This window comes from Neomonachus schauinslandi, chromosome 11, assembly GCF_002201575.2.
Source record: "Neomonachus schauinslandi chromosome 11, ASM220157v2, whole genome shotgun sequence".
In the NCBI taxonomy this organism is placed as follows: Eukaryota; Metazoa; Chordata; class Mammalia; order Carnivora; family Phocidae; genus Neomonachus; species Neomonachus schauinslandi.
Genome location: NC_058413.1, coordinates 2107760 through 2132136, shown reverse-complemented (window position 1 = coordinate 2132136; position 24377 = coordinate 2107760). Strand labels below are relative to the sequence as shown.

At 51.8% G+C, this 24377-nt stretch overlaps 1 protein-coding gene across 1 annotated transcript in view; it reads right to left on the bottom strand.

Annotated features, from left to right (window-relative positions):
* KCNQ1 (potassium voltage-gated channel subfamily Q member 1) overlaps positions 1-24377 on the bottom strand; it is a 213485-nt gene that overhangs the window by 59655 nt on the left and 129453 nt on the right. The window contains exons 11-14 of the mRNA XM_044919539.1: positions 19249-19324; positions 14209-14303; positions 13297-13343; positions 12064-12125 (exon numbers count right to left, since the gene is read on the bottom strand). Coding sequence (XP_044775474.1) covers positions 12064-12125; positions 13297-13343; positions 14209-14303; positions 19249-19324 — 280 coding nt within the window. The remainder of the gene's footprint in view (positions 1-12063; positions 12126-13296; positions 13344-14208; positions 14304-19248; positions 19325-24377) is intronic.

Here is a 24377-nt window from a genome sequence, read left to right as displayed (position 1 = left end):
TCGGGGGAGGCCTGGCCGGTGGGAGACAGACGTGGTGGAAGGACCAGAGTCCCAGGCAGGCAGTGGACAGGGAGGTGTGGGTCACGGGCTCCGGGGGCTCGAGGCAGGGAATCCAGGGAACATTCTGTGCAGTGTGAGCCGAGGGGCCTGCAAGGACATGCCCCTGCTGGGGATGTCAGGGCTTATGAGGTGTCCCTCGTCTGCCTGCGTCAGGTACCCTCTCAGCACGGCGGTGTTCATGGGGCCCCTCCCTGGGTCCCCCTGGGTTGGATGCCAGGGGGCCACACGAGAGTGGCTGTGTCCAATAACCATTGGGCAGCCCCACTGGGCCCTGATTACCTGCTATGTGGCTCGTGAAACTGAGGAATGTGAATTTTAATTTGATTGAAGTTAAGCAAATTCAAATTTAAATTTAAGTATAGACCCCCAATTCAGTGATCAGAAAACTTTAAGTATGTTTATAATGACTTAGGCAAGAGAACCTCCTTTTTTAACTGTACGCTTTATACCTAAATGCAGACCAAGTAGTTCTTAGGAAAACGTAGCATCCAAACTGAGATGTTCTGTAAGCATGACACACACACCCAGCTTTTGAAGAAATGATGTCATTCATCCCAATTTTTTTTATATTGATTATATATGGGAGTGATAATATTTTCAATGTATCGGGTTCAGTAAAGTATATTATAGTGAATCTAATCTATTTTTTCCTATCTTTTCAACTGTGGCTGTTAGGAAACGTTAAGTTACATCTGTGTCTCCCACTAGATTTCTAATGGACAACCCTGGCCTAGACTGGGGGTCAGCAAACTTTTCCATAATGGGACCAGACAGTAAATATCATCGGTGTTGTGGATCCCGTTCAAGCTGTCTTCTGTTTTAAAAATTGTTTGTTTGTTTATTTGTTTTAAACGTGAAAACAGGTCAGGGCTGAGATTTGGCCCAGAGGTCCCAGTTTGCTGGCCCCTAGCCCAGAGGCCCCTAGCTGAATTAGGCCAGTGGGCCTTGGTACAAGTTAGTGTAGGAAGGAAGGAAGATTCCTCCCTTTCTGAGGGGTAGAGAGATTGTAGGAGCAGGTCCTTCTCAGTCCAGCCTGCCGAGGGCTGGCGGCCCAACCCAGACCCCCTGGAGTTCCAGCATGAGACCCACTTACGACTGAGACCCCAGAGACTGGCATAAACCAGCCCCGTTGCTACCGCCCAGTCGCTCCCAGGGTCACAGTGGAACGGGATGCAGCAGAGTCAGGAACCAGTCTAGGGAGCTGGGACCCTGCAGCCATGAGACCCAGGCTTCCCAGAAAAACCCCACCTTCAAAATCCTGATTCTGTCCTCTGTACGAGGACAAGAGCTTGTCTGATCACGTGTTAGAGAGAGAGACTCACAGGCATTGATGAGCTCACCAGGATATACAGGAGGTGAGAAGCTGAAGGTGCAGTGAAAGTGGGACCCACAGAGGGAAGAGTTGCCCTGAAGACATCTGATGAACCAAGCAAACATGGCTCTCATGGGTGATGGACGGCATCCAAGCCCAGGCCTGCCCCGGGTGGGGAGTCTTGCAGCACAGCCCTACATAAAGCTGGGATCCTCCAAGGACTCTACATTCAGTGTGAGGGTCAGTGAGAAATAATCCACTTCCCAAAAAGACTATCAAGAAAATTGCCTGCTGCTAAGGGGACCATATTTGCTCTGAGAAATCACATCCACACTCAGCTTGGAAGCCCAAACGCATATTTCCTGGGTGCATTTCTGGAAAACTTTGAGCCTAGAATTTAAAGTCCGGGATGGTGGTACCCCCACATGTATAGCAAAGGAAGAGGTAGCCATAGATCCTCCCCGAGACCCTCAATTCTGCTAGGCCTCAAAAATATCTACAGATAGGGGCACCTGGTGGCTCAGTCGTTGGGTGTCTGCCTTTGGCTCAGGTCATGATTCCAGGGTCCTGGGATCGAGCCCCACATCGGGCTCCATGCTCGGCAGGAAGCCTGCTTCTCCCTCTCCCACTGCCCCTGCTGTGTTCCCTCTCTCGCTATGTCTTTCTCTGTCAAATAAATGAATACGATCTTAAAAAAAAATACCCACAGATAAATTTTAAGATCTATAAACTTAAGATTTTAAACAAGAAAACCCTTAAAGGAAATGAAATATTATGAATGAAAACCAGCAAGGAAAAAACAAAGACCAGAGAAGCAGACTTACAAAGAGTTTAGATGCCAAAATTAACAGAAACAAAATATACAATAGCCACGTTCAATGCACTTCAAGATTTTTTTTTAAGTTTAAATATACAAGTGAAGAGAAAGATACTATAAAAATGATCTATCAGGTATGAATAAGAGCCAAATAGAAGTTTCATAAACAGAAAAATAATTGAAATTAAATATTCCTCAGATAGGTTTAACAGCAGATTAGACACAGTTGAAGAAATAATTAGTGAATTGGAAAGTGTATCAGAAGACATTATCCAGAATATAGTATAGAGAAACAATCTGAGGTTAAGAAGCGTGGTGGGGAGTGAGATGGTCTGCCACATGCCTCATGAAAATTCCAGAAGGAGATAATGAGCTAATTTTCTTTTAGCTTTGGCTAAAATCTGAAGAGCTAATGACAGAGTAATTCCTAACTCATGCCAGACACCAAATGACAGATGAAGGGAGCTCACCGAATTCCAAGCAGAACAAACAAAAGAAACTCCGTGAAGACACCATGGTGAAAATGCAGACGACTAGAACCGCAGGAATGATCTTCAAAGCAGTCAGAGAGAAGAGAAACACTGCCTTCCAAGGAGCAAGAGCTTGTCTTCACCTTTGTCCTCAGGACTAGCAGGATAAGCCGAAGAACAGTTGGATAATATTTTCAACGTGCTGAGAGAAAACCATTTTGGTAACCTAGGGCCTAGAATTTTATTCCCAGTGGAAATATTTTTTAAGGATGACAGTAAAAGAAGTCATTAAAAAAAATAAAATAAAATCTGAGAGATTCTGACTTTTGATGAAGGAAATTCTAATAAATACTTCAGCTGGGAAAAAAGTGATCCCAGATGTAAGATCTGAGATGAAAAATAAATGATGAGTGACAAAAAAGGCAAATAGGTGGGTAAATTTAAACATATATTGATTGTATGAAACACTATTATTTATGAATCATTGGGTTAAAAAATAAACATGACTGAACTAAAATATACAACAACAAAGAATATAAGTCAGCAGGAGAGTGGCTGAATCTAAAGGGTTCTTTTTTTTTTTTTTAAAGATTTTATTTATTTATTTGACAGAGAGAGAGATAGCTAGAGCAGGAACACAAGCAGAGGGAGTGGGAGAGGGAGAGGAAGGCTTCCTGCCGAGCAGGGAGCCCGATGTGGGACTCGATCCCAGGACCCCAGGATCATGACCTGAGCTGAAGGCAGACGCTTAACGACTGAGCCACCCAGGCGCCCTAAAGGGTTCTAATGTCCTTCTTTTATTACAGATGTAATAAAAAGTAACAATTAATTCTGCTATATATCCATTTAAAACGTTCTAGGTTGACATCTACAAGAATGATAATAGAATATATAACTTCAAAACCAGTAGAAGAAAAAGCAGAATGAAAAATAACCATCAACCCAACACAAGGAGCAAAATAAACATTAAAAGTGGGGCAAAATAAACATTAAAAAATTTAGTACAAAAAGGAAACACAAAATATATTGCTAGAAGTCAATCCAAATATATTAGAAATTAAGTATAAATGTGTTAAATGATTTAAAAAAACCCTCAGCCATTAAGTGTTTGCAAAAGACATCCAAAATGTGTACATAGGATTGAAAAGAAAAGAACTTAAAAACCTGACACCAAAATCAGAAAAAAAATCACAAGAAAACTACAGATCAATATTCTTTATGAATACAGATACATTCTTAACAAAATATTAGCAAACTAGATATGGCAACATATAAAAGTGATTATAAACCATGACCAAGTGGGAAATGCAAAGTTAGTTTAACACCCCCAAACTGGGTATTACACCATATTAATAGCAGAAGGGATAAAAACCATGTGACCACCTCAAAAGATGTAGAATGGGTATTTGAGAAAACCCAACATGCATTCATGATAAGAACTCTGAACATGCTTAGAAGGAAAAATCCTCAACCTGATAAAGACCACCTATGGGAAACCTATAGCTAATATCACACTCAATAGTGAATGCCTGGGTGCTTTTCTCAATTAGATATTATCTGGCTACTTCTAGTCAACATTTTACTGGAATTTCAAGCCAGTGTAAATAGGCAAAAAGAGAAATTAAAGGCATCCAGATCGGAAGGAAGTAAAACTGTCTTTATTCACACATGACATGATTCTATATGTGGAAAATCCTAAGGAATCAACAATAACAACAAAATTTACTAGAGTTAATAACAGCAAAGTCACATTTTCCAAGTTTGATATAAAAAATTAATAGTATTTTTATATACTAGTAATAATTCAAAAATGAAATGAAGGAAACAGTTCCATTAACAATAGCACCAAAAATCATAAAATATTTAGGAGTAAATTTAACAAAAGATGTGTAAGAATTGTACACCAAAAATGACATCACTGGAAGAAACTAAAGTAGACCAAATGAATGGAAGGATATAACATGCTTATGAATTAGGAGACTCTATATTGTTAAGATGTCAGTTTTTCCCAAATGGATCCATAGGTTCAACACAGTCCCTATCAAAATCCCAGCTCTTTCTCTCTTTCTTTCTCTCTTTCTTTCTTTCTTTCTTTCTTTCTTTCTTTCTTTCTGTCTTTCTTTTTCTTTCTTTTGGTAGAAACTGACAAGATGATTCTAAAATTTGTAGAAAAATTCATAGGACTTAGAATGAGCAAAACAATTTGAGAAAGAAGAAAAAACGGAAGACTTACACTACCTGATTTCAAAACATACTATACAGCTACAATAATCAAGACAGTGTAATGTGGATTTGAGGACAGGCATATAGACAAAGAGAACAGACTTGAGAATCCAGAAATAAACCCATATATTTCTGCTCAATTGATTTCTGACAAAGGTGCTGTGACAATTCAATGGGAAAAAGTCTTTTCAACAGAAGGTGCCAAGGCCATGGGATATCTATAAGCAAAAAATTAAAAAATAAAAAAAAATAAAGGAAATTAACTTAGACTTGACCTCACACCACACCCCAAAATTAGCTGAAAATAAATTACAGACCTAAATATAACAGTTAAACCCATAAAACTTCTGGAAGAAAACGTTCATGGCCTTGGGTAGACTATCAAAAGCATGAGCTACACAAGAAAACATACATTGGACTTCATTAAGATGTATAACTTTTTTTTTTTTTTAAAGAAATGATGAAGAAAATGAACAGACAGCCACAGAAGGGGAGAAAATATTTGTAAGTCGTATATCTGATAGAGGACTTTTGTCTGGAACACATAAGCCACTCTTATGACTCAGTAACAGAACAAACAACTTAAGCAGGAAAACAGGCAAGAGAGTTGAATGCACACTTCACCAAACACGACTACGAATGTTAAATAACCACATGAAAGTCTGCTCAACATCATTGGTGATTAGTGAAATGCAAATCAAACCCACAATGAGACGCGATCACATACTGCCCAGATCGGCTAAAATAAAAAAGACCACCCCTACCACATATTTGCAATGACATAGAGAAAGTGGAACCTTTGTATGTTACTGGTGGGACATCAAAATGGTACAGATCCCTTCGGAAAACAGATCAAAAGTTTTTTTTTTAGAAAGTTGAAAAGAAACTTACCATAGAACCCATCAATTTCACTCTTAGGAACCTAAGATATGACAATGTATGTCCATACAAAGGCTTGTAGATAATAGTCCACAGCAGCATTACCTATAATAACCCAAAACTGCAAACTATCCAAATGTCCATCAACTGGCAATTGCATAAACAAAATGTGGTCTATCCATACAACAGAATACTAGTCAGCATTAAACAAGAAAGAAAAACATGGCACAACAAAGATGAACCTCAAGAACATTACATTATGTAAAAAAAAAAAAAAAAAAAAAACAAACCCTAAACTCAGAACACCACACGTTGGACGACTCCATTTATATGAAACCTTTATAAAAGGCAAATTTCTAGCCTTACAGAAATTTAAGGAGGGCGCCTGGGTGGCTCAGTCAGTTAAGCATCCAACTCTCGGTTTCAACTCGGGTCATGATCTCAGGGTCGTGAGATGGAGCCCCACGTCGGGCTCCACGCTGGGCAAGGAGTCTCCTTAAGATTCTCTCTCTCTCTCTGCCCCTCCTCTCCCTCTTTCACAATCTCTCTCTCTCCCCCCCCACCTAAAAAAAAAAAAGAAATTTAAGGATAAAAAGACAGAAAGACTGTGGCTAGGGGTAGGAACTGGCAATGACTGCAAATGGAATTGAGAGAATTTGGGGGATGTTGAAAATGTTCTAAAACTTAGGTTTGACGATAGTTGCACATCAAATTAGAAATTTACTAAAATCTGTCGCACATTTACATCACATGAACTTTGTGGCATGCAAATTATACCTCAATAAAGCTTTTAAAAAAAGATGTGCAAACAAATTAACTGGCGATAATAGACTTTAAGGGTAAAGAAAACACTGCTGGATATAAAGAGGAGGCTGTGTGATTATAAAACACTGAATCCAGCGGTGACGATATAAAAAGTTGAATATAGGCATCTAGTCATAAGATCTAAAAACGCATAACGTAAAAACTAACAGAAATATAAGGAAAATTAGACAAATTCTCCACAGCAGTTGGAATTTTGAGGTATTTCTCAGTATTGATGGGTCAAGGAGATAACAATATTCCAATCAGAATATAGATTTCAAGAAAACAATTAGCCAGCTTGTCCTAATGGACGTAAATATAACCTTGCAGCCGACAGCGTCAGAATACACATGGTATTCAAGTACAGAAAGTCCATTTACAAAAATGGATGACTTATTGTGCCATTAAACATGTTTCACAGTATTTCAAATGACTGGTGTCACACATTCACTTTCCGTGACAAGTGAGCAATTAGAAAACTCTCACAATCCTAACGATGACAGAAGTCATCTTGTAAATAGCTGCTGGGGCAAACAAGAGGTCATCACGGAGACGAGAAAGACATATACGTGAATGGACATTAGATTCAAATGCTACATATCAGAACTGGAGGATGCCCTTTAAGTGGTAGTTAGACGAAAATGTACAGCCTTAAACTGACACCTTAGAAATCTAGAAAGTCTGAAAGTTAGTAATTATCCAACCTAAAAAGTTAGAGAAAGAGCAATATATTGAGGCCAAGTAGATGGAAGAAAACAAAGAGAGGTCAATGAAACAAAATCAAAACTTACAAGAGTGAGGATCAATAAAGTCAAAAGTTTGTTGACAATATTAATAAAATTGGTAAATAGCTGGCAAGCTCGACCAATGGGGGGAAGAAAGCAAAGGCACAAATAAATAATACTGGCAATAAAAAAGGCGCTTAGCTACTGATGATACGGACATTAAAATGATAATGGCAGTAAGTTGGAAAACTGAGAGGAAATGTACAGATTTCTGGAATGTAAAACTGAACAAAACTGACACGAGAAGAGATAGAAAACCCGCCATCCCATAACTGCCAAGTCTTTGACTCAGAGCGTGAAGTCTTCCCACAAAGAAAGCACCAGGCCTGGATGGCTTTACCTTTAAATTTCACCGAACATTCAAAGGGGAAAAGAAAATTCTGAATCCCATATAAAATATTCTAGAATGTGGAAAAAGAGAGCACACTTCCCCACTCGTTCAGTGAGGCTCACATACATTTGACACCACGTCTTGATGAAGACAGTACAGAAGAGGAAAATGAGGTGAGGTATGTATCTCATACGTAGATGGCAAGGCAGAAATCCTGAAGAAAACACTAGCAGGCGGATTTCAGCTGTGTCTAGGAAATAATGCATGCTTTGAAGGGCTGGTGGGGCCGGAGTCCACATGGATGGCTGGACAATGGTCACAGAGGGAGATGACCAACACCCAGGCCCAGTGGGGAGGCCACGGGGCTGGAGAGCCGGGTGAGTGGCTCTTGGGGGTGAGCGGGGAGGGGTTGCTGGGATGACAAGGTCTCAGGCCAGCTGATAGCTTGGGGGGGGGGGGTGGTGTGTGGAGGAGTCCCTCTGGGCTGACAGAGCAGGAGGAGCTGTGTCTGGGGCAGACGCCAGGTCCTGGGTAACTGGGCTTGTCTGGTCCAAGGGGAGGGCAAACGTGTGCTCAATAGAGGGGTCTAGGGCCAGTGTGCTGTGGAGAAGGGGCACTCCCAGGCTGGGGGCATTCGGGTCCAGGAGAAAGGTGTGCCTGGCCAGGGTTCCAGGACAGGAGGCTATGGAAGGAGCATCAGATGGTGGGGGTGGGGGCCCCTTCCCACCCACGCCCTCTGAGCTGGGGCCTGCAAACCCAGGCCTTCCCTTTGTCCGGCTCTAAGCCATGAACATTTCCGGTAAAAACAGAGAAGAAAGAAATCCTCCCAGCCCACTGTGCTCCTCATATCAGCAAAAGCAGTATGAGCTGAGCTTGCAAAATAAACAGGGCTCAACATCAGCCCTGCAGCCAGTCCTGGGGACTGAGCTAAGAATACGCACGGGGGCGGAAGGTTGGAGCAGTCTTCTCCACGGCTCCCCAGAGAGCCAAGGGGATGCCTGCCTCCCGAGCAGCCCTCGAGGGGCCGGGGGCTGGGCAGGGGCCCGTGTTCTCAGGACTCCTGTTCCAGGGCCTGGCCAGGCCCCTCTGTCCTAACCTGTGCTGCCGCTCTGGCTGGCGCAGCCCATGGGCCTTACCGCCTGCCCCCCACCCCCCGCTCCCCAGCTTGGCCCTCCATGCTGCTACCTGGCTTCTTTTCCAGCAGGCCCCTCAAGGTTTCGTGTTTATGAAGCACTTTCCGGCTTCCTCTGTCTCTCCACCTCAGCTCCCCCACCCACCTGTGGCCTCCACCGGGACCGGCTCTTCACCGGACCCGCTGTGTGACCTTGGGCAACTGCTCAACCTCTCTGGGGCTCAGTTTCCCCACCCGTAAGGAAGGATTTATTTGGGCAAATGAAGGTCCTTCCTTCCCAGAAGGAGAACAACAGGAAGGAGCACGTGGAGGCTCTCGTGATTTTTAAACAGAAGCCGGCGAGGAGCTGCTCCGTGCCTTTTCCTTTCATTGCTAAAGGGAGGCCAGTGGGGAGCCGGCCTGAGACACGGGGAGCAGGTTCCCAACTGCGTGGGGGTGAGGCCCGTGGGGATGCAGGCTGTGGGGCAGGAATGCCAGTTTTGCTTTTCACAGCCTTGGAGCGAGGCGAGCCTCCACAGCCCGGCCGGGCCAGGCCAGGGAGCTAGGCACCCCAGGAACAGGCGGGCGGGGCGCTCTGAGGTGGGGGGAAGCCCTCTCGCAGGTAGGAGCTGTGATAAGGGCTCCCGCGAGCAGAAGTACCTGGGACCCTTCTCCCCATTGTGGCCCCTGGCCTGGACATAAGGGAAGGGGGCTCCTTGCAGGGAAACCGAGGCACCACTGGACAAGCCGAGCTAGCTTTCCCTGGTAGCTCCCTGCAAGTGGACAGCCCAGCCCCCTGCTCTCAGAATCGATCTGCTCCCGAGAATGGGGACCAGCAGCCGTGCTCCCCAAATGTCCTCCTCCCCCTCTTCTCCAAGCCCGTGTCCCGCAGCTGAGTGAGCGCGCCTGGGATGGGAGCTCCATCATAGCTGGGCCAGAGCCCTGCCTCCCAGTGTGAGGGCCAGGCTCCTGTCCCGCCCGCGGCCAGCCCAGCGGGGTCGGGGACGGCCCAGGGACTCTGGCCGGCTGGCACTGCTGCAGGCCTGCTGGGCCCCGGAGGGCCGGGGGCGGCTGGATTTCCTGCCTCCAGCTTCCCGCAGTCAGCAGGATTGCTCAGGGTTGTTTATGGTCCCGATGGCCCTGGTGATAACTGTGATAACACGGGGCTCGGGACGTGCCACCATGCCCTCTGGACCTGGTGAGGCCCTTTCCCAGGGTCTGTCGCCGAGGGGGCCCGGGCCAGCAGCGGAGGAGGGCCGGAGCAGGCTGAGCCCATCCCTGCCAGCCTCTCGAGGGACCGCGGGGGCTGCGATCTGGCACAGAGCGCGGGCTTGGGCACCACCTGGGAGACCGCAAGCAGGTGGGTCCGGCTCTCAGACTGAGCTGGTTCCTCACAGCAGAAGGGGACGGAGACGGCACAGCCCCAGTCTCCCCGGTCACCGTGTGTGTGGATGTCCCAGAGTCCTCACGGCCCAGTGGTCACCCCTCTCCTGGGGGCCGAGGCCACCGGGGGCTTTGTTCCCAAACCTTGCCCCCAGGGATCAGGGACTCCGGAAAATACTTCCCTTTGTTGTTCAGATCTGAAGAAACGAGGGCGCGTACGTAATTCCCTATCCTGGAGGCCAGCCAGGCCACCCTGGGGGTCAGACCCGGGCAGGCGGCTGGATGTCTGCTCCTCCAGACTAGGGAGGGGGCACTGCTCCAGGAGACCCTGCCCCCTACCCACGGTCACCCCCAGAGGACACCAGGCTCTAGTCTGAGCTTCAAGGGGTGCCCCGCCCCGAGAAGCAGTGGGCAGAGCCATAAGAAAGCTCTAGAACGGCAGGGCAGGGGGTCAAGGAGAGGTGGACGCATCTAGAAGCTGGTGCAGCAGGGCCCACTCCCAGGGCCGCTGGGGCAGGGAGGCCTGTGTGCCCAGGGGCCGCCATGCGTCCCGTCAGCAGTGGGGGCCAGTTAGCAAAAGCTCCTTGGCCAGGGTGCCAGGGCTGGGTGAGGAGGTTGGACAGAGGAGCCTGCTTCTATTCCCTGCTCTACCTTGGCTTCCTCTGATGTCTAGAAGCCCCCCCCCAGAGTGCCTGGCCTGCTGTACTGGGGGTGGACACCAGCAGCTCCTAGCGGGTTATGCCAGCCCCCAGCCCCTGGCCCTGAGAAGAGCGCGTGCTGAGGATACCCTCTGTTCAGTGGAGGATCCCCAGGCCTCTGATACCTGTCGCCTGCTGATGTGACCTCTCCTGCTCGCATCCTGCCGGACAGGGCCATCTGCCACTGGGCCATCTGCCTGAGAGCAGGCCAGTTACCTGCCTGGCTGGGGCCTGCACTGCCCGGGGGGCCAGGCCCCCTGGCAGGCCACATGTTGGGGTTACACAGTCTCAGCTGGCCAGGCCCAAAGTGAGGACCCCTGTGGGCACCTGGACAGTGGTTCTCCCTCTCTCTATCTGGGTCCATCCGGCGTCATGGCCCCACGGCCAGCAAAGGTCAGGGCAGATGATGCAGGTGGGGAGGGGTTGATGTTGCAGGCCGGGGCCCGGCGTGGGGTGGGGACAGGGAGCTGTGCCCCTGCCCTGCCTGCCCAGCTTCAGCGGGGATGGAATTGGGCCAGAGCCCGGGGTTGCCAAGGAAACCAAGCAGCAGACACAGGCCCTGCCCAACAAAATCCCTCTATTTTTAGTCTCCCAGCTACTTTCAGATAAAGCCCGTGTAGACCGACGAGCTGTCGGGCAAGATAACGGCCCCCCCCCAAACCACGGACACTTCACAGGGTGGGCCTGAGCCTGAGAAAGGCTCCCTCGGCTCCCTCGGCCCCCTAGGACACCCCGGGAAGAGGCTCCCGCGCTGAGAGGCCCACAAGCCTGCCGGAGGCATGGAGGCATCCCGGGGGCCGAGGCTGTGCCCGCCGAGGGGCCCATGCTTGAGCAGAGGGAGCGTGGGCTTCGCGGCAGAGGAAGACCCACAGGCCCCACGTCCCACCTGGATACCGAGCGGGGCCTTGGCCGGCACGGAACCCCTCCCAGCACGGTCTGCACCCTACCGTGGAGGTTCCTTGAGCCTGCAGCCCCAACTCCCCGCCAACGCACCCCGACGCACCCTCGTACCACTCTCGGCACCTCTGACCTCCCTGAGCCCCCGAAACGCCCTGAGCACAGGCCGGGGGGCAGGGAGGCCCGCACGCGGGCTCGGGACGCAGGTGGGAGAGTGAAGGGCTGCTGTGGGTGCCGCCCCCAGGACCAGGACCGTCATCAGAGGCCGCGTGGCCCGGGACTCCCGCGCCTACCTTGTCTTCCACCCGGTTCAGGCGGGCCCCGATGGTGTTGCTGCCGCGGTCCTTGCTCTTCTCTGTGGGGTGGAGCACCCAGATCAGGGACGTGTGTGTTGGTGGGGTGGGGTGCTTGGAGGGAAGGGTGATGGGGGGCGGCCGCGGGTCAAAGGTGTGCACTGTGAGCACCTCCACGGTGGGAACCCTGGGAGGCGTGGGGGTGGCTGAGCAGGGTGCCCCGCGGGGCCTCGGAGAGCCCGGCGCATGAGGACGGGGACAGCCCTGGGGGGCTGTGGGCGCGCTGCAGATGCACCCCGTGTTTGGCACTGTGTGGGTGCTGCGTGTTGCAGGGGCGGAGGGTCTGTGGCGACCCTGCGGTGGGCGAGCCAGTGGGTGCCACTGCCCAACAGCATTTGCTCACTTCCTGTCTCTGTGCCCCATTTTAGTGATTTGTGCCATGGTTCAAGCATTTTCATTATCCTTTGTCGTGGTGACGCGTCATCCGAGACGACCCCGCTGGCGGCTCAGGTGACAGCCTGCACTTCCTAGCAACAGAGTCCTTTTGGGTGAGGTCTGCCGGTTGGTTTTTCCAGACGTGGAGCCGTTGCACACGGCGGACTATGCTAGGGCGTAACCCTAACTTTTATCTGCCCTGGGAAGCCCTGAAATTCTTTAGACCCGCTTTATCGCGATACTTGCTTTATTGCGGTGGTCTGGAACAGTCCTGCTGGATTGCTGACGTGGGCCTGCACATTCTGCGCGCCCCCCCCACCCCCGCCCCCCGCCGCGCTGGCCTTGCCCAGCTGCCCTGCCATCCGGCCCCCGCTGAGCCGCGGCTCCCACTGCAACTTGGGTTGGGTGACCCAAGGAACTGGCCTGGCCCTGTCCTCCCTGGAGGGAGCCATAGGCCCGGTCCGGGGAACACGAGGGGTCAGGGCTGGAGAATGCCCCCCCCACTGCTGCTGATGCTGCTGGCCCCTCAGGCCCTCGGGGCTGGCTACTCACCCTGCATGGCGGTCACAGCCGGATCTCAGAGGGCCTAGAAAGGCCCACTGTTTAAAGGGATCCTGCACTAACTGAAAATTCCTTTGTAAAGCACATGCCTAGGCACTTGGTTCAGGGTGGGGTCCACCTGCCCCCCTCAGGCGCATGTGGGCCTGTCCTGCACTTCCAAGGCCCTGGTGGCCCATTCTGAGGGGGAGAGGCGGGTGTGGGTGGGGGGGAGGCGGGGGTCTTGATGAGGAAACCCACCTGAGACGGAGATGAAGAGGGAGGGCTTCCCGATGGACTGGTCCAGCCTGGGAGGGAGGGAGGGAGACAGATGGACACCAGCTCATGCTCGGCCTGGGCACCACACACACACCCAGCCCGCCAGTGGGTGGACAGGCCAGGTACCCGGCAGGGCGACAAGCCACCCACCCCTTCTGGGGACACCCACCACTGCCACCCACGAACTTGCCACAGGGCCTCACGGGCACCAGAGGCCCATATCACTGTGGGGAGCTCAGAGGCAAGGGCAGTAGTTGGGCAGTCCCTTAGGCTTCCTCCCTGGGCAGGGCAGGGCCTCAGGACTGTCCCAGGTCCCGTCACTGCTTTGTAAGAGGCCCAGGCCAGGCACCTCAGCCACACTCAGAGAGACCGGCCTGAGAGTGGCCCTTCCAGTGAGGCCCGGTCACGGAGCTGAGAGGGCTTCATGTCCCCACAGTGGGTTAGCCATGGTAGGGGGCAGCCTGACCTCTGGTTATGGTCAGGATGGGCACAGTGTCCCAGCCATACCCTGGGACACGGGGGTGAGGTTCCCAGGCAAGCCCACCACAGAGGCACAGCTGGTCTGAGCCTGCGCAGGCCCCGGGACCACACCGCTTCCATGGGAACAGCTCTCCAGGCTGGACGCCGGAAGCTGGACGCCGGCATCTCCCACTGGTTGGGGTTCCTGGTTCCAGGTCCAGGACAGGGAGGCCTCAGACGTGCAGCCCCGGGGGAGGGACTCTGTGCGGCAGGCCCGGCCCCCCTTGCTCGGGGGCGCTGTGGTAGGAGGTGGGCGTGCAGGGCGTCCTGTGGCTCTGTGGGGGCGGCTGGCTGCCGAGCTGGTGCTGCCGGAGTGGGAAGGGAGGGGCCCCCCGCCCAGCCACCCCCCTGTCCGTCCCCGGTGCCCGTGTTCACCTTCTCTGCAGCTCTTTGATGCGCACCATGAGGTTGAGGTGGCCCTGGGAGTATTGCTCGATGACGTCCCGCACGTCGTAGGGTTTCCGCGCTTGCTGCAGGCCACAAAGACGGTCACTCCCTATGCCGCGCCCTGTCGGCCCAGCGCTGCCCGCCTGCAGGGGGCCTCTAGGGACTTAAGGAGATCACCCCTGTGGTGCAACGGGGCCGTCCTAGCCCAGGGCACACGCAGGGGCCCCCTCATTCCCAGGCCTTGGTCGCTGGGGCTGGGGGATCCCAGGCTGGTGGCTTGGCCTCTCTGGGCCTTCGCTTCCTGCCCACTCACTGCAGGGCCCCTGCCTGCTTCCCCTTTGCAGGTTACCAGCCCGTTCTTGGGAAGAACCCGTCCAGCTGCTGGGCCAAGAGGGGCCCAGCTTTGTGCAACCACTGTCCTCCCGGCCCCAAGCTGAGCGCTGACACTCACACTGCTCTCTGGGTGGGGGAGAGCCTGGCGGAGGCGGCCCTGGGTGACAGCCCTGCCTGTTGTGCCCACTCTCCGCGCCAGGCTGCCTGCTGGGGCTCCGAGGCTGCCAGAGCAGAGGGGATGCTCCCACAGCAGGCCTGGGGCGGGGCAGCTGACCCCACGGCACCTCCGCTTGGCACCAGCTCTGAGCCCATGAACGCACATGGGGCTCAGGTGAAATCACCAGAAACCACAACAGAGAGAACGAGGCTTCTCATGTCGGCAAAACCTCAAGCCACATTTATGGCCCCGTTCCCAGGAGCCCGTGGGCAGAGGGTCTCCCCCAGGTAGCGGCAGGCCGGCTGAGTGGGGGGTTTGATGGCCCTTCACCCACACAAACCAGGCACTGCTGCGTGGGAACACAACCCCTCTATCCAAGGGGCCACGGGGACGCCTGGTTGGGTGGGGCCCAGGGCAGGGCTCATCAGCTCTGGAGTCCGCATTAGCGACGAGCCTGGGGTTACTGCCTCTTGCTGGGGAGGGCAAAGGCCCGGAGGCAAGCCAGATAGCTTGGTGGAGGAGGCCGGCCCGGGGCAGAGGCCATGAGGAATGAGGTTCAGAGACCCACCGAGGGTCCGGGCCGGGTCTCCTCCCTGGGGCCCCTGGGGACATGTCCTCCCTGCCCAGCAGAGACCTACCTCTCCTTGCTGTGCCCCCCTGCCCCTGAGACTGGGGCTCCCCTAGTCTGATGGCATGGCCAGCCCTGCTTTCCCAGAAACATGGGGTACCCTGGAGGGCACCTTCTTCAGATCCCGGGTTGTGCTTCTGACGCACCCAGGGGCTCTGCCATCCAATGGGCAACTCGGCAGTGTTCTGGCGGTGCCCCCGCTAGGATTCTGGACTCTGAGAATTCCAAGGCAGAGGCCTTCTCCCTCCCAGGGGCTGGAACCCAGAAGCCCGGGGGGTCCCTGTCCTCCCACATGACCTACCAGGTGGGCCCTCGGCCCTCACAGGCAACACACAACCCCTCTCTGGGCCCCAAACCAGCACCCTGAGATTGGTGGGGGAGGGCTGGGATTGACCTGATCTTCCCCAAAGCACAGCTGTGTCCCTGATAGGAGGACTTGCCACCCTTGGGGCCCATGCTGGGCTCCAGAACCATCTGCATCATCTTGTGGGCTACATCCAAGGTCTGTCACGAGATCATAGGGGCGGGCACAGAAGAGGATTCTAGGCGGACCCTCTGCCCCCCCACCCCATGCTCAGCTGAATGACAATCATAATAGCAACACTTAGGTACAGGCTAGTGATAATGTCCCCAGATCTTAGTTTTTCCTTCTATAAGATGGGGCTGCTGAACCCCATTCTCTCTTCTGTAAGATGGGGTGCTGAGCCGTCCCTCCCTTCTGCAAGATGAGGTGCTGAGCACTGCCCCTCCCTTCTGCAAGATTGGGGGTGCTGAGCCCCGCCCCTCCCTTCTGCAAGATTGGGGGTGCTGAGCCCCACCCCTCCCTTTTGTAAGATGAGGTGTTGAGCCCCACCCCTCCCTTCTGCAAGATTGGGGGGTGCTGAGCCCCACCCCACCCTTCTGTAAGATGAGGTGCTGAGCCCCGCCCCTCCCTTTGTAAGAGTCTGCGCTCCTCCTCAGTGTGCACACGGAAGGTGGCCCTGGGTCATGACAGTCAGCCTCCTGAGGGCCACAGGGCTCTGTGAGGCCTGAGGCTCTTGCAGGCATGCCAGCGAGGTCTGGGCCGGGGCGCGGGCTGTGTTCAGAGCTCTGGGGGGTGCAGGCCTGGCCCGGGGCGGGGTGGAGCACAGCTCTGGGCTGGGCTCCCAGACAGGCTGGAGAGCGTGGGCCGTTGCCTGTAGGTGAATGTGGGCACCTGAGTGTGTCAGGAGCTTGTGTGTGTGCACACGTCTCTGGGAAGGCCCGAGAGAGAGAGTGTGAGAGAGAGAGGGGGAGAGTATGAGCACATGCCCGAGCGTGTGTCCGCAGGAGAGGGGTGGCAGCTGGACTCGGCTCTGGGGGGCAGGGGGGCTCAGAGCCCAGGCCACAGGAGGGTCAGTGCCGCCTGGCTGACCCCCAGGACCCATGTCCCGGTGGGGCCCCAGGCGCCCTGAGACTTATCTTGGAGCCGCTAGTCCCCCTGGGTCTGGTCCGCACTCCTGGAGGCCTCTGTCAGGGGCGGCCTGGGGCCCCGCTGGAGAAACCATCTCCGCTCGTTCTCTCCAGAGCTCATTTCCTCTGGCGGCAGCAGCAGGAGCCTGAGATGAGCCGAGATAATGCAGGGCTGTCCAGAGGGACCGACGGTGGACATGGGAGTTCAAGGCAAACTCGAAGGGCTAAGAGCCTCTGGCTCCTCCGGCCAGACACAGGGGCGGCCCGCCGGGCACTTATCGGCCAGGCAGTGAGGCAGGGGGGCAGGGGGGGGGCAGGGGGCCACCCGCCACGTCTGCAGCCCCTGAGGCCGGGGACGGGGGCGGGGTGCATGCAGACAGACAAACAGGCTGCTATGGGGGAAGGGAAGACATCCCTGACAGCTGGGCCTGGGGTGGAGGCTGCCCTGCAGCCCGCAGAGCTCCTCACTGCCAGGCGCCCCCCGCCACGGCCGTTCCCCCCGTGGGTCCCTCCTCCCTGTGGCAACAAGGGCCAGCTGGTGAGGCTGAGGCCGCCCCAGGCCCCCGCCTTGCTCGAGAGCCTCTGTACCCCACCAGGGCAAACGGGGAGGCTCTCAGGAGCATCTCCATTCAAAGGGTCCCACCTGTTTTATTCGGGGGCCCCAAGGGTCCTGGGCACAGGGTGGGGCAGGAAGCAGGGAAGGTAGGGTTGCCCGGCCTGCCTCTGGGGGGCCATTCGCAGGGCCTTGGCCTGCGTCCGGCAGCAGGAAAGGGGACACCCAGCCTGGAAGGAAGTACAGGGCCCCTGCTGATGCCCACGGGCAGTTTTCTTGCCTGCATTTCGGGGACGGGGTGCTCCCCAAGTCAGCTCCAGCCATGGTGGGTACCCATCTGCCAAGGACAAACTCTGTCCTGAGCTGGAAGCTGCCCACGTGACCCCCGAACTGGGCCTGCCAGAAGCCTCAAGTTTCTGCCCGCTGTGCTGAGTGCTCCTAAACCCTGCAAGCCCACTGCCCACCCTGGTACAGCCGCCCAGTTCCCACTGCGCCTCGGGCAGTGGGTTCCAGGCTGCCTTGCAGGGCCCTGCTCTGGAGCCTCAGTGGGCTGGCTTCTCGGGTGGGGACCATCCCCATTCTAGAAGATTCCCCACTGACCACCCCCCCGCCCCCAACTCCCGCCCCCTGCTCTACCAGGTTGATGTCTGGGGTTTTAGTTGTCACTGCTAGGCTGCTGGCCAGTGAGGGTACTACATCCTGGCCCTTCCCAGGGCCTCCCCCATGCTGCCCAGAGTGGACCCCTGCAGGGGCTTCTTGCAGCCCCTTCCCCACCAGGAAGGTGCTGGTGCTGTCAGGAGGCAGGCCCCTCCTCTTCCAGCGCCCCTTCAGCTCCCTGCCCTCCCAAGCTGCCCCTCTGCCTCTGGGAAGGCAGGCCATGAACTTCAGATACTCTAGATCTCTGGGGCCATCACGTCTTCCCCAGGATATCGCCAGGGGGACCTCCGGGTGCCAGCCAAGAATGGCATTTACCATGCCTCGTGTATTTGGGCAATGAGAAGTCCCAGACCCTGGTGGGACCCTCAGCACAATTTGTCCCAGTTTGGCGGTGAATGGCCTCCCTGCCCGGGGGCATCAGGCAGACAGGCAGCAGAGTACCACTGAGGGACTGTGTGTGCGAGCCACCCCTGAGACGGTGGCCAGCTGCTGAGCCCCGAGGGCTGCACGCGGCGCTTGTCAGTGGGAGGAGCACGGTGGCCAGGCCTTCTGGAAGGAGAATGGGCAGCCCTGAGGGTCCCTGTTTCTGAATTCCACATGCTCTCAGAGTGAAGGCTGAGCCAGGGACCTCCTCAGACCAAGGACTGTCCCCACAGCAGAAGGAAGGAGCTGAGCCTGCTACCAGCTGGCTTTCTCTGGGGCCCTTAGGCTCCAGGGGCTCCAAGGGGCGGCTGCCGAAGACCCGGCCCTGGAGGGAAGGGGATGGGGAAGGGCAACCCTCTAGCTCCAGCTCCACCAATGGAGGAGACCTTCCCTCTCCCTATAAAGGGGGGCCACCCCCTGGGGCACAGGCAGGGCCAGGCTACCCTTCTGTTCTGACTCCCTTTGGGGGTTGGGGGAGAACAGGGCCAAGAGCACTGACTCTGGGGGACAGGGCTCTGGAGTCGAGGGGACCTCACTTCCTGCCCAGGTGTTGTGGGGCAGACTTGGCACCCTCTTTGTCACTCCTGAATCATCTGCCAGTCAATTAGGGGAGAGAAGGCTGAGTCCCTGAGGCTCTGCGTGCATGCAGCTTTAGGCTGGACCTCGGGGCAGGGTCCTTCCAGGGGCATGCTGTCTTAGAGACAGACAAGTCGTTTCAGGGTATTTGGTGAGTGAAGGGTCAGGTCTAGGGTGTGGCAGGGTATGGAGGCCTTGTAGGCTTTGCCGTGGGTGGGAGAGGAGCTCCTGCGCCTGGCCCAGGGCAGAAGGGCTTAGTGTAGGACTCACCTGGAATTTCTTCTTGGCTACAAAATACTGCATGCGCCGAATGACCTTGATGGTGGCCCGGTGGTGCTCCCGCAGCCTGCAGTGGAGAATGGAGGAGGCGTGAGTGGTCCCCTGTGACCGTCATCCTGTGCCCAGCACTTTCAGACACCTGGCGCATTCCCAAGTGTCTCCCGCTGCATGCGGGCTGGGCCCTTCCAGAGACACAGAGAATGTCCAACCCCATGGGATGGAGGACTTCAAGGCTCCATATTGGTGGGTGAGGAGGGCAGGCCAGAGGCAAGACTTTTAATTAGCGGGATGACCCCAGAGGAACCCTTGCCTTGCCCGTTGCTCAGAAATGGTGCAGGAGTCAGTGTCCTGGGTTCACATGGGCTGTGCCTCTGATGCACAGAAGAACCATGGAAGCTTCTTTTCACTCTTGGGCCTCAGGCTCCTTACCAGTATAATGGGGAGGGAGTGCAAACAGAGGGCCCCCAAGGCCCCTTTCAGCTGGAACATTCTATGTCCCCACACACGGGCACACACTTGGAAAATGTAGGGGCTACAGGACAAATTAGCCAGGCAATTACTACCAGAGTCACTCTGTCAGGAGGTTGCATTGTTTCCCCTCTCAAGTGCCTTCTAGAAACCTAGATCCTTCTAGAAACAAAGATCTTTCTAGAAACACCAAAAAAGGAAACACGACTGAGGACATGCCTAAGTCTAGAAGGAACTACACCCACATGGAGGTGGTGGGGCTTTGGCCGCCAAGACTGCACGTGACCAACCCTCTGCCAGGAACAGTGCTCTGCCCTACACCTTTTATACGCTGGAGGAAAACCAAATTATCTCTAGGGAGATAATATCATGGAGCCTTTACATATTTTTATACTGAAAAACCTGAAAGCCAAGGGAAAAAATAGACCACAGAAACAGATCTCAAGGTGTGAAGATTCAGTGGACCAAATGCTTGTAGCTCCTCTGTCAGGAGATAGAGTTGGTTTTCTCACTACTTGAATTTGGGCTGACATTGACACTTGCTCTGACAAAAAGAATGCTGGGAAGTCACACTGTGTATAACTGATGTGCTCTTGGAATGTGGCCACGTGAACCAGACTGAGCTGGGTGGCTGAGAGGCACCCCAGTCAAGAGTCAGTATCAGGCAACAGACATGTGAGTAAGGCCATCTCTGACCATTCAGCCCCAGTTGGCCTCCAGATGACTGTATCTGCATGAACATGCACCCAAAGCCAGCACAACAATCTCCCCACGGAGCTGACCCCAAACTGCTGACCCACAGAATCGTGAGCAAGAAAATGGGTTGTGGTCTTAAGCCACTACATTTAGGTGTCGTTTACTAGGCGGTGATAGATTGCAGATAAAGAAATTAGGACCCCCACATGGGGCCCAGTGATATCAAGATCCTCAAACATATGGTGCTGGTTTGGAGACCAGGCATTGGGCAGATGATGGAAAAAAATGGCAGATCCTAAGATGCTGGACCTAGAGCATGCTGCCGTCATTAATTGGAGGATACTTTGCGGTGTCCTGGAGGGGTGAGTGAATTTTGCCCTGGGAGGAATGCAAAAAGTTATGGCCCGAGGGCAGCCTGGTGTGGATCAAAGATCTTTTGCAGTTCCCCTGAGCAAGAGGTGGGGTCCGTTTTCATCATGGCAGAAGTGGACCATGTCCTCAAGAGCCCTCGTAGCTCCCGCTGTCATCCTGTCAGAATGCTGCAGCCACATGGCTATGTCTGAGCCAGGCTGCTGGAAGAGCAACGTGGAGGAGAGCTGAGACCACCCGGTCCTGCCGAGCTGCTGCTTGGATGAACCCAAGGGAGACCACCCAGATGAGCAGCCCAAAACGCTGACCCACAGGCTCATGAGTGAACAGATGGCTGTGGTTTGCTTCAGAGCTTTTAGATAAAGACTTTAAAATAACCATGATTAATTGGTTCAAGAAATTAGATGGAGTATTTCACCCGAGAAATAAAATCTGTATTAAAAATAATAAAATGGAAATTCTAGAACAGAAAGGACGATACTGGAAATTAAGAATGCAGCAGATGAATTTGATAGCAGAGGAGACGCACAAGAAAGGAATGCGTGTGAACTGAAAGGGAATTGCCAGGTGGGGGCATGGAGACAAAATAGAATTAAACATACTGAAAAAATGCAAGATGTGGGAGATAGGATTCCTACACATGTGGAATCCCAGAAGGAGAGGAGACAAAAGGGAGACTCAGTGGCTGAGAATTTTCCAAAAATGATGGAAGACATCAGGCCGCAGATGCAAGCAGCTCTTTGGATCCCCAGGCTTATCAGAGTAACACTGCTAAGACCAAAGGCGGGGATGGGGACAATGACACATTATCCTGATGACTGGCTTTTCAACAGAAACAATAAAAGCCAGGTGACATCTTTTTTTAAGATTTTATTTATTTATTTGAGATAGAGAGTGAGAGAGAGAAAGCATGCACAGGGGGAGGGGCAAAGGAAGAGGGAGAAGCAGGCTCTCTGCTGAGCAGAGAGCCCGATGAGGGGCTCGATCCCAGGACCCTGAGATCATGACCTGAGCTGAAGGCAGATGCTTAACCGAGTGAGCCACCCAAGAGCCCTGCCAGGTGCCATCTTTAAAGTGCTCAAGGAAAATTACTACCAACTTAGCATCCTAGACCCAACAAATATACCCTTACAGATGAAGAAGAAATTAAAGTAAGCAAATTCTGTAGGATTCTACTCAGATGAGGTCCCTAGAGGAGTCAGATTCATAGGGACAGACAGCAGGGTGGTGGGAGCCAGGGGCTGGAGAGGCGGACAGAGAGTTAGTGTTTCATGGGGATGGAGTTTTAGTTTCACAAGATGAAAAGTTTCTGGAGACAGAAGGTGGGGATGGCTGCACAACATGTGAATGTGCTTAGTGCCCCTGAGCTGTGCACAAGAATGGTTAAGATGCTATATTTTATGTTATGTATATTTTACCACAATAAAAAAAAGAAGCTGAAACCAAAACCAAGAGAATTCACTGCTAGGAGAACTGCATTGGAAGAATGATTTGGGGGACAGGCAGAGAAAAATGATCCCAGAAGGCAGCATGGGAATACAGGAAGGAGTTACGAACACATAAAAGGACAGATTTATGAGAAAGTTTAAATTTGTATTGACTGAAATGGTAATGCTTCATTAGGTTTAAACATTACTAGAGACCGAGGGATATTTCATAATTTTAAACAATGGTTGGTTTGGGAGAAGGGTATCAACCCTAAATCTGCATGCACTTAAAAACTGTATACATACCTGCATCTGTATATGCAGAGCAGAAACGCATGATAAAAATAGCATAAAAGGCAGAGGGTACGGATGGAGTCACACAGCTGTGAGTACCTCGGGCTGTAAGGAAATGGTAGAAGTGCTAATCTGAGGTCAACCCTAGTGAGTCAGGGTGTCAACCACTGATGGAATAATGGAACTATGTAAAAGCGATAAGTTAACAGAGAATAAAAATGAAATAGTATCGATATTTGATTAATCCAGAAGAAGCACGGAAGGAGATAAGGAAGAAGGGATGAGACAGACCTGGAGTGTAAGGCAGTGGAGTACATGCCCTACAAGGGGACAAGACATTTCAATGAAAGGACCAACACTGTCAAACAGAGTTCAAAAGGCAACTAGATGTTGCTTATAAATCTATATATAAATCTTTACACAAATATAAAGACATAGAGAGGTTGATAGCAAAATGATAGAAAAATATATATCATGGTGTAGCCCAAAGGGAGCTGGTGTAGGTAAACTGTATCATACAAAGTAAACTTTAAATATAACCAGAGACAAAGATGGGTATTTCATAATTTAACAAGCTGCCACCCTGGTAAGAAGATATCAATTCTAAATCTGTATGTACCTAAAAACATAACTTTAAAATATATAAAGCAAAACTGGCAGAACTAAGAGGTTAAAAAGAACATGCACAATCACGGTGGGAGATTTGAATATACCTCTGTCAGTAACTGATAGAAGAGCAGGCAAACCATCAACAGAGAGATGAATTTGGATGACATGAGTAGCAACTTGACCTAATCAACATTCACAGAACACCGCTCTCAGTAGCTGAAGAGTACATAAGCTTTCCAAGTGCACATGGAACATTTACCCGAACAGACTATACACTGGGCTTTAAAAGCAAGTTCCATCAAATTTCAAAGAAATTCAATCATATATGTATGTTCTCTGACTGCAGTGAAATTAAACGAAAACCAATAAGAAAAAGATAACTAGAAAATCCTTAAGTGTTTTAGAAATTAATCTAAATGACCCAAGGTCAAAGAAGAAATCTAGTAAGAATCAGAAAGTATTTTAAATTGGATAATAATAAAAAGGTCACCTATCACAGCTAACTAAGTGGTTGAGGTACCATGAAGTAAAGTAAGTGCTTAGAGAAAACCTATGACCTTAAACGTATACATTAGAGAAGAGGGAGGCCAAACTCTCTTTCAACATATTAAAAAAAAAAATTAAACTCAAAGAAAGTAGATAGAGATAATACACAGTATAACTCAATGAAATAAAAAATGAACATTAAATGAACATAAAAACAACAAAGCCAAATTTTGATTCTCTGAAGAAACTAATGAAATTGACAAACTTTTGGCAAGAGTGACTGGGGGATAAGGGGATGCAAATCACCAATGTCAGGCATCAAAACTAGAACATCTTTACAGACTCAGGAGTTAAAAACTCTATTCAGAGGACATTATGTACAAAAGTAATTTTGATAGTTTAGTTAAAATATATCAATTCCTTAAACATAATATATAAAAGCAGACACAAGAAGAAATAAAAAATCCAAATTTCCCATAATCACATGAATTAAATTAGGAATTTTAATAATCTTTGCATAAAGCAAACTAATAAAACCTTAAGTCTAGGTGATTTTACCAGTAAATTGTTCTAAACATTTAAGGAAGAACTAATACCAGTTTTATATAAATCTTCTGGAGGATTTTTATAAGCAGCATAGCCTTTATATCAAAACTGGACAGGATATTTCAAGAAAGAAAAATCACCAGCCAATCTCTCTCATAAACATAGAGGCAAATATCCTGCCTGTAATAGCAACAAACTAAACCCAATGCTGTCTATAAAGACATG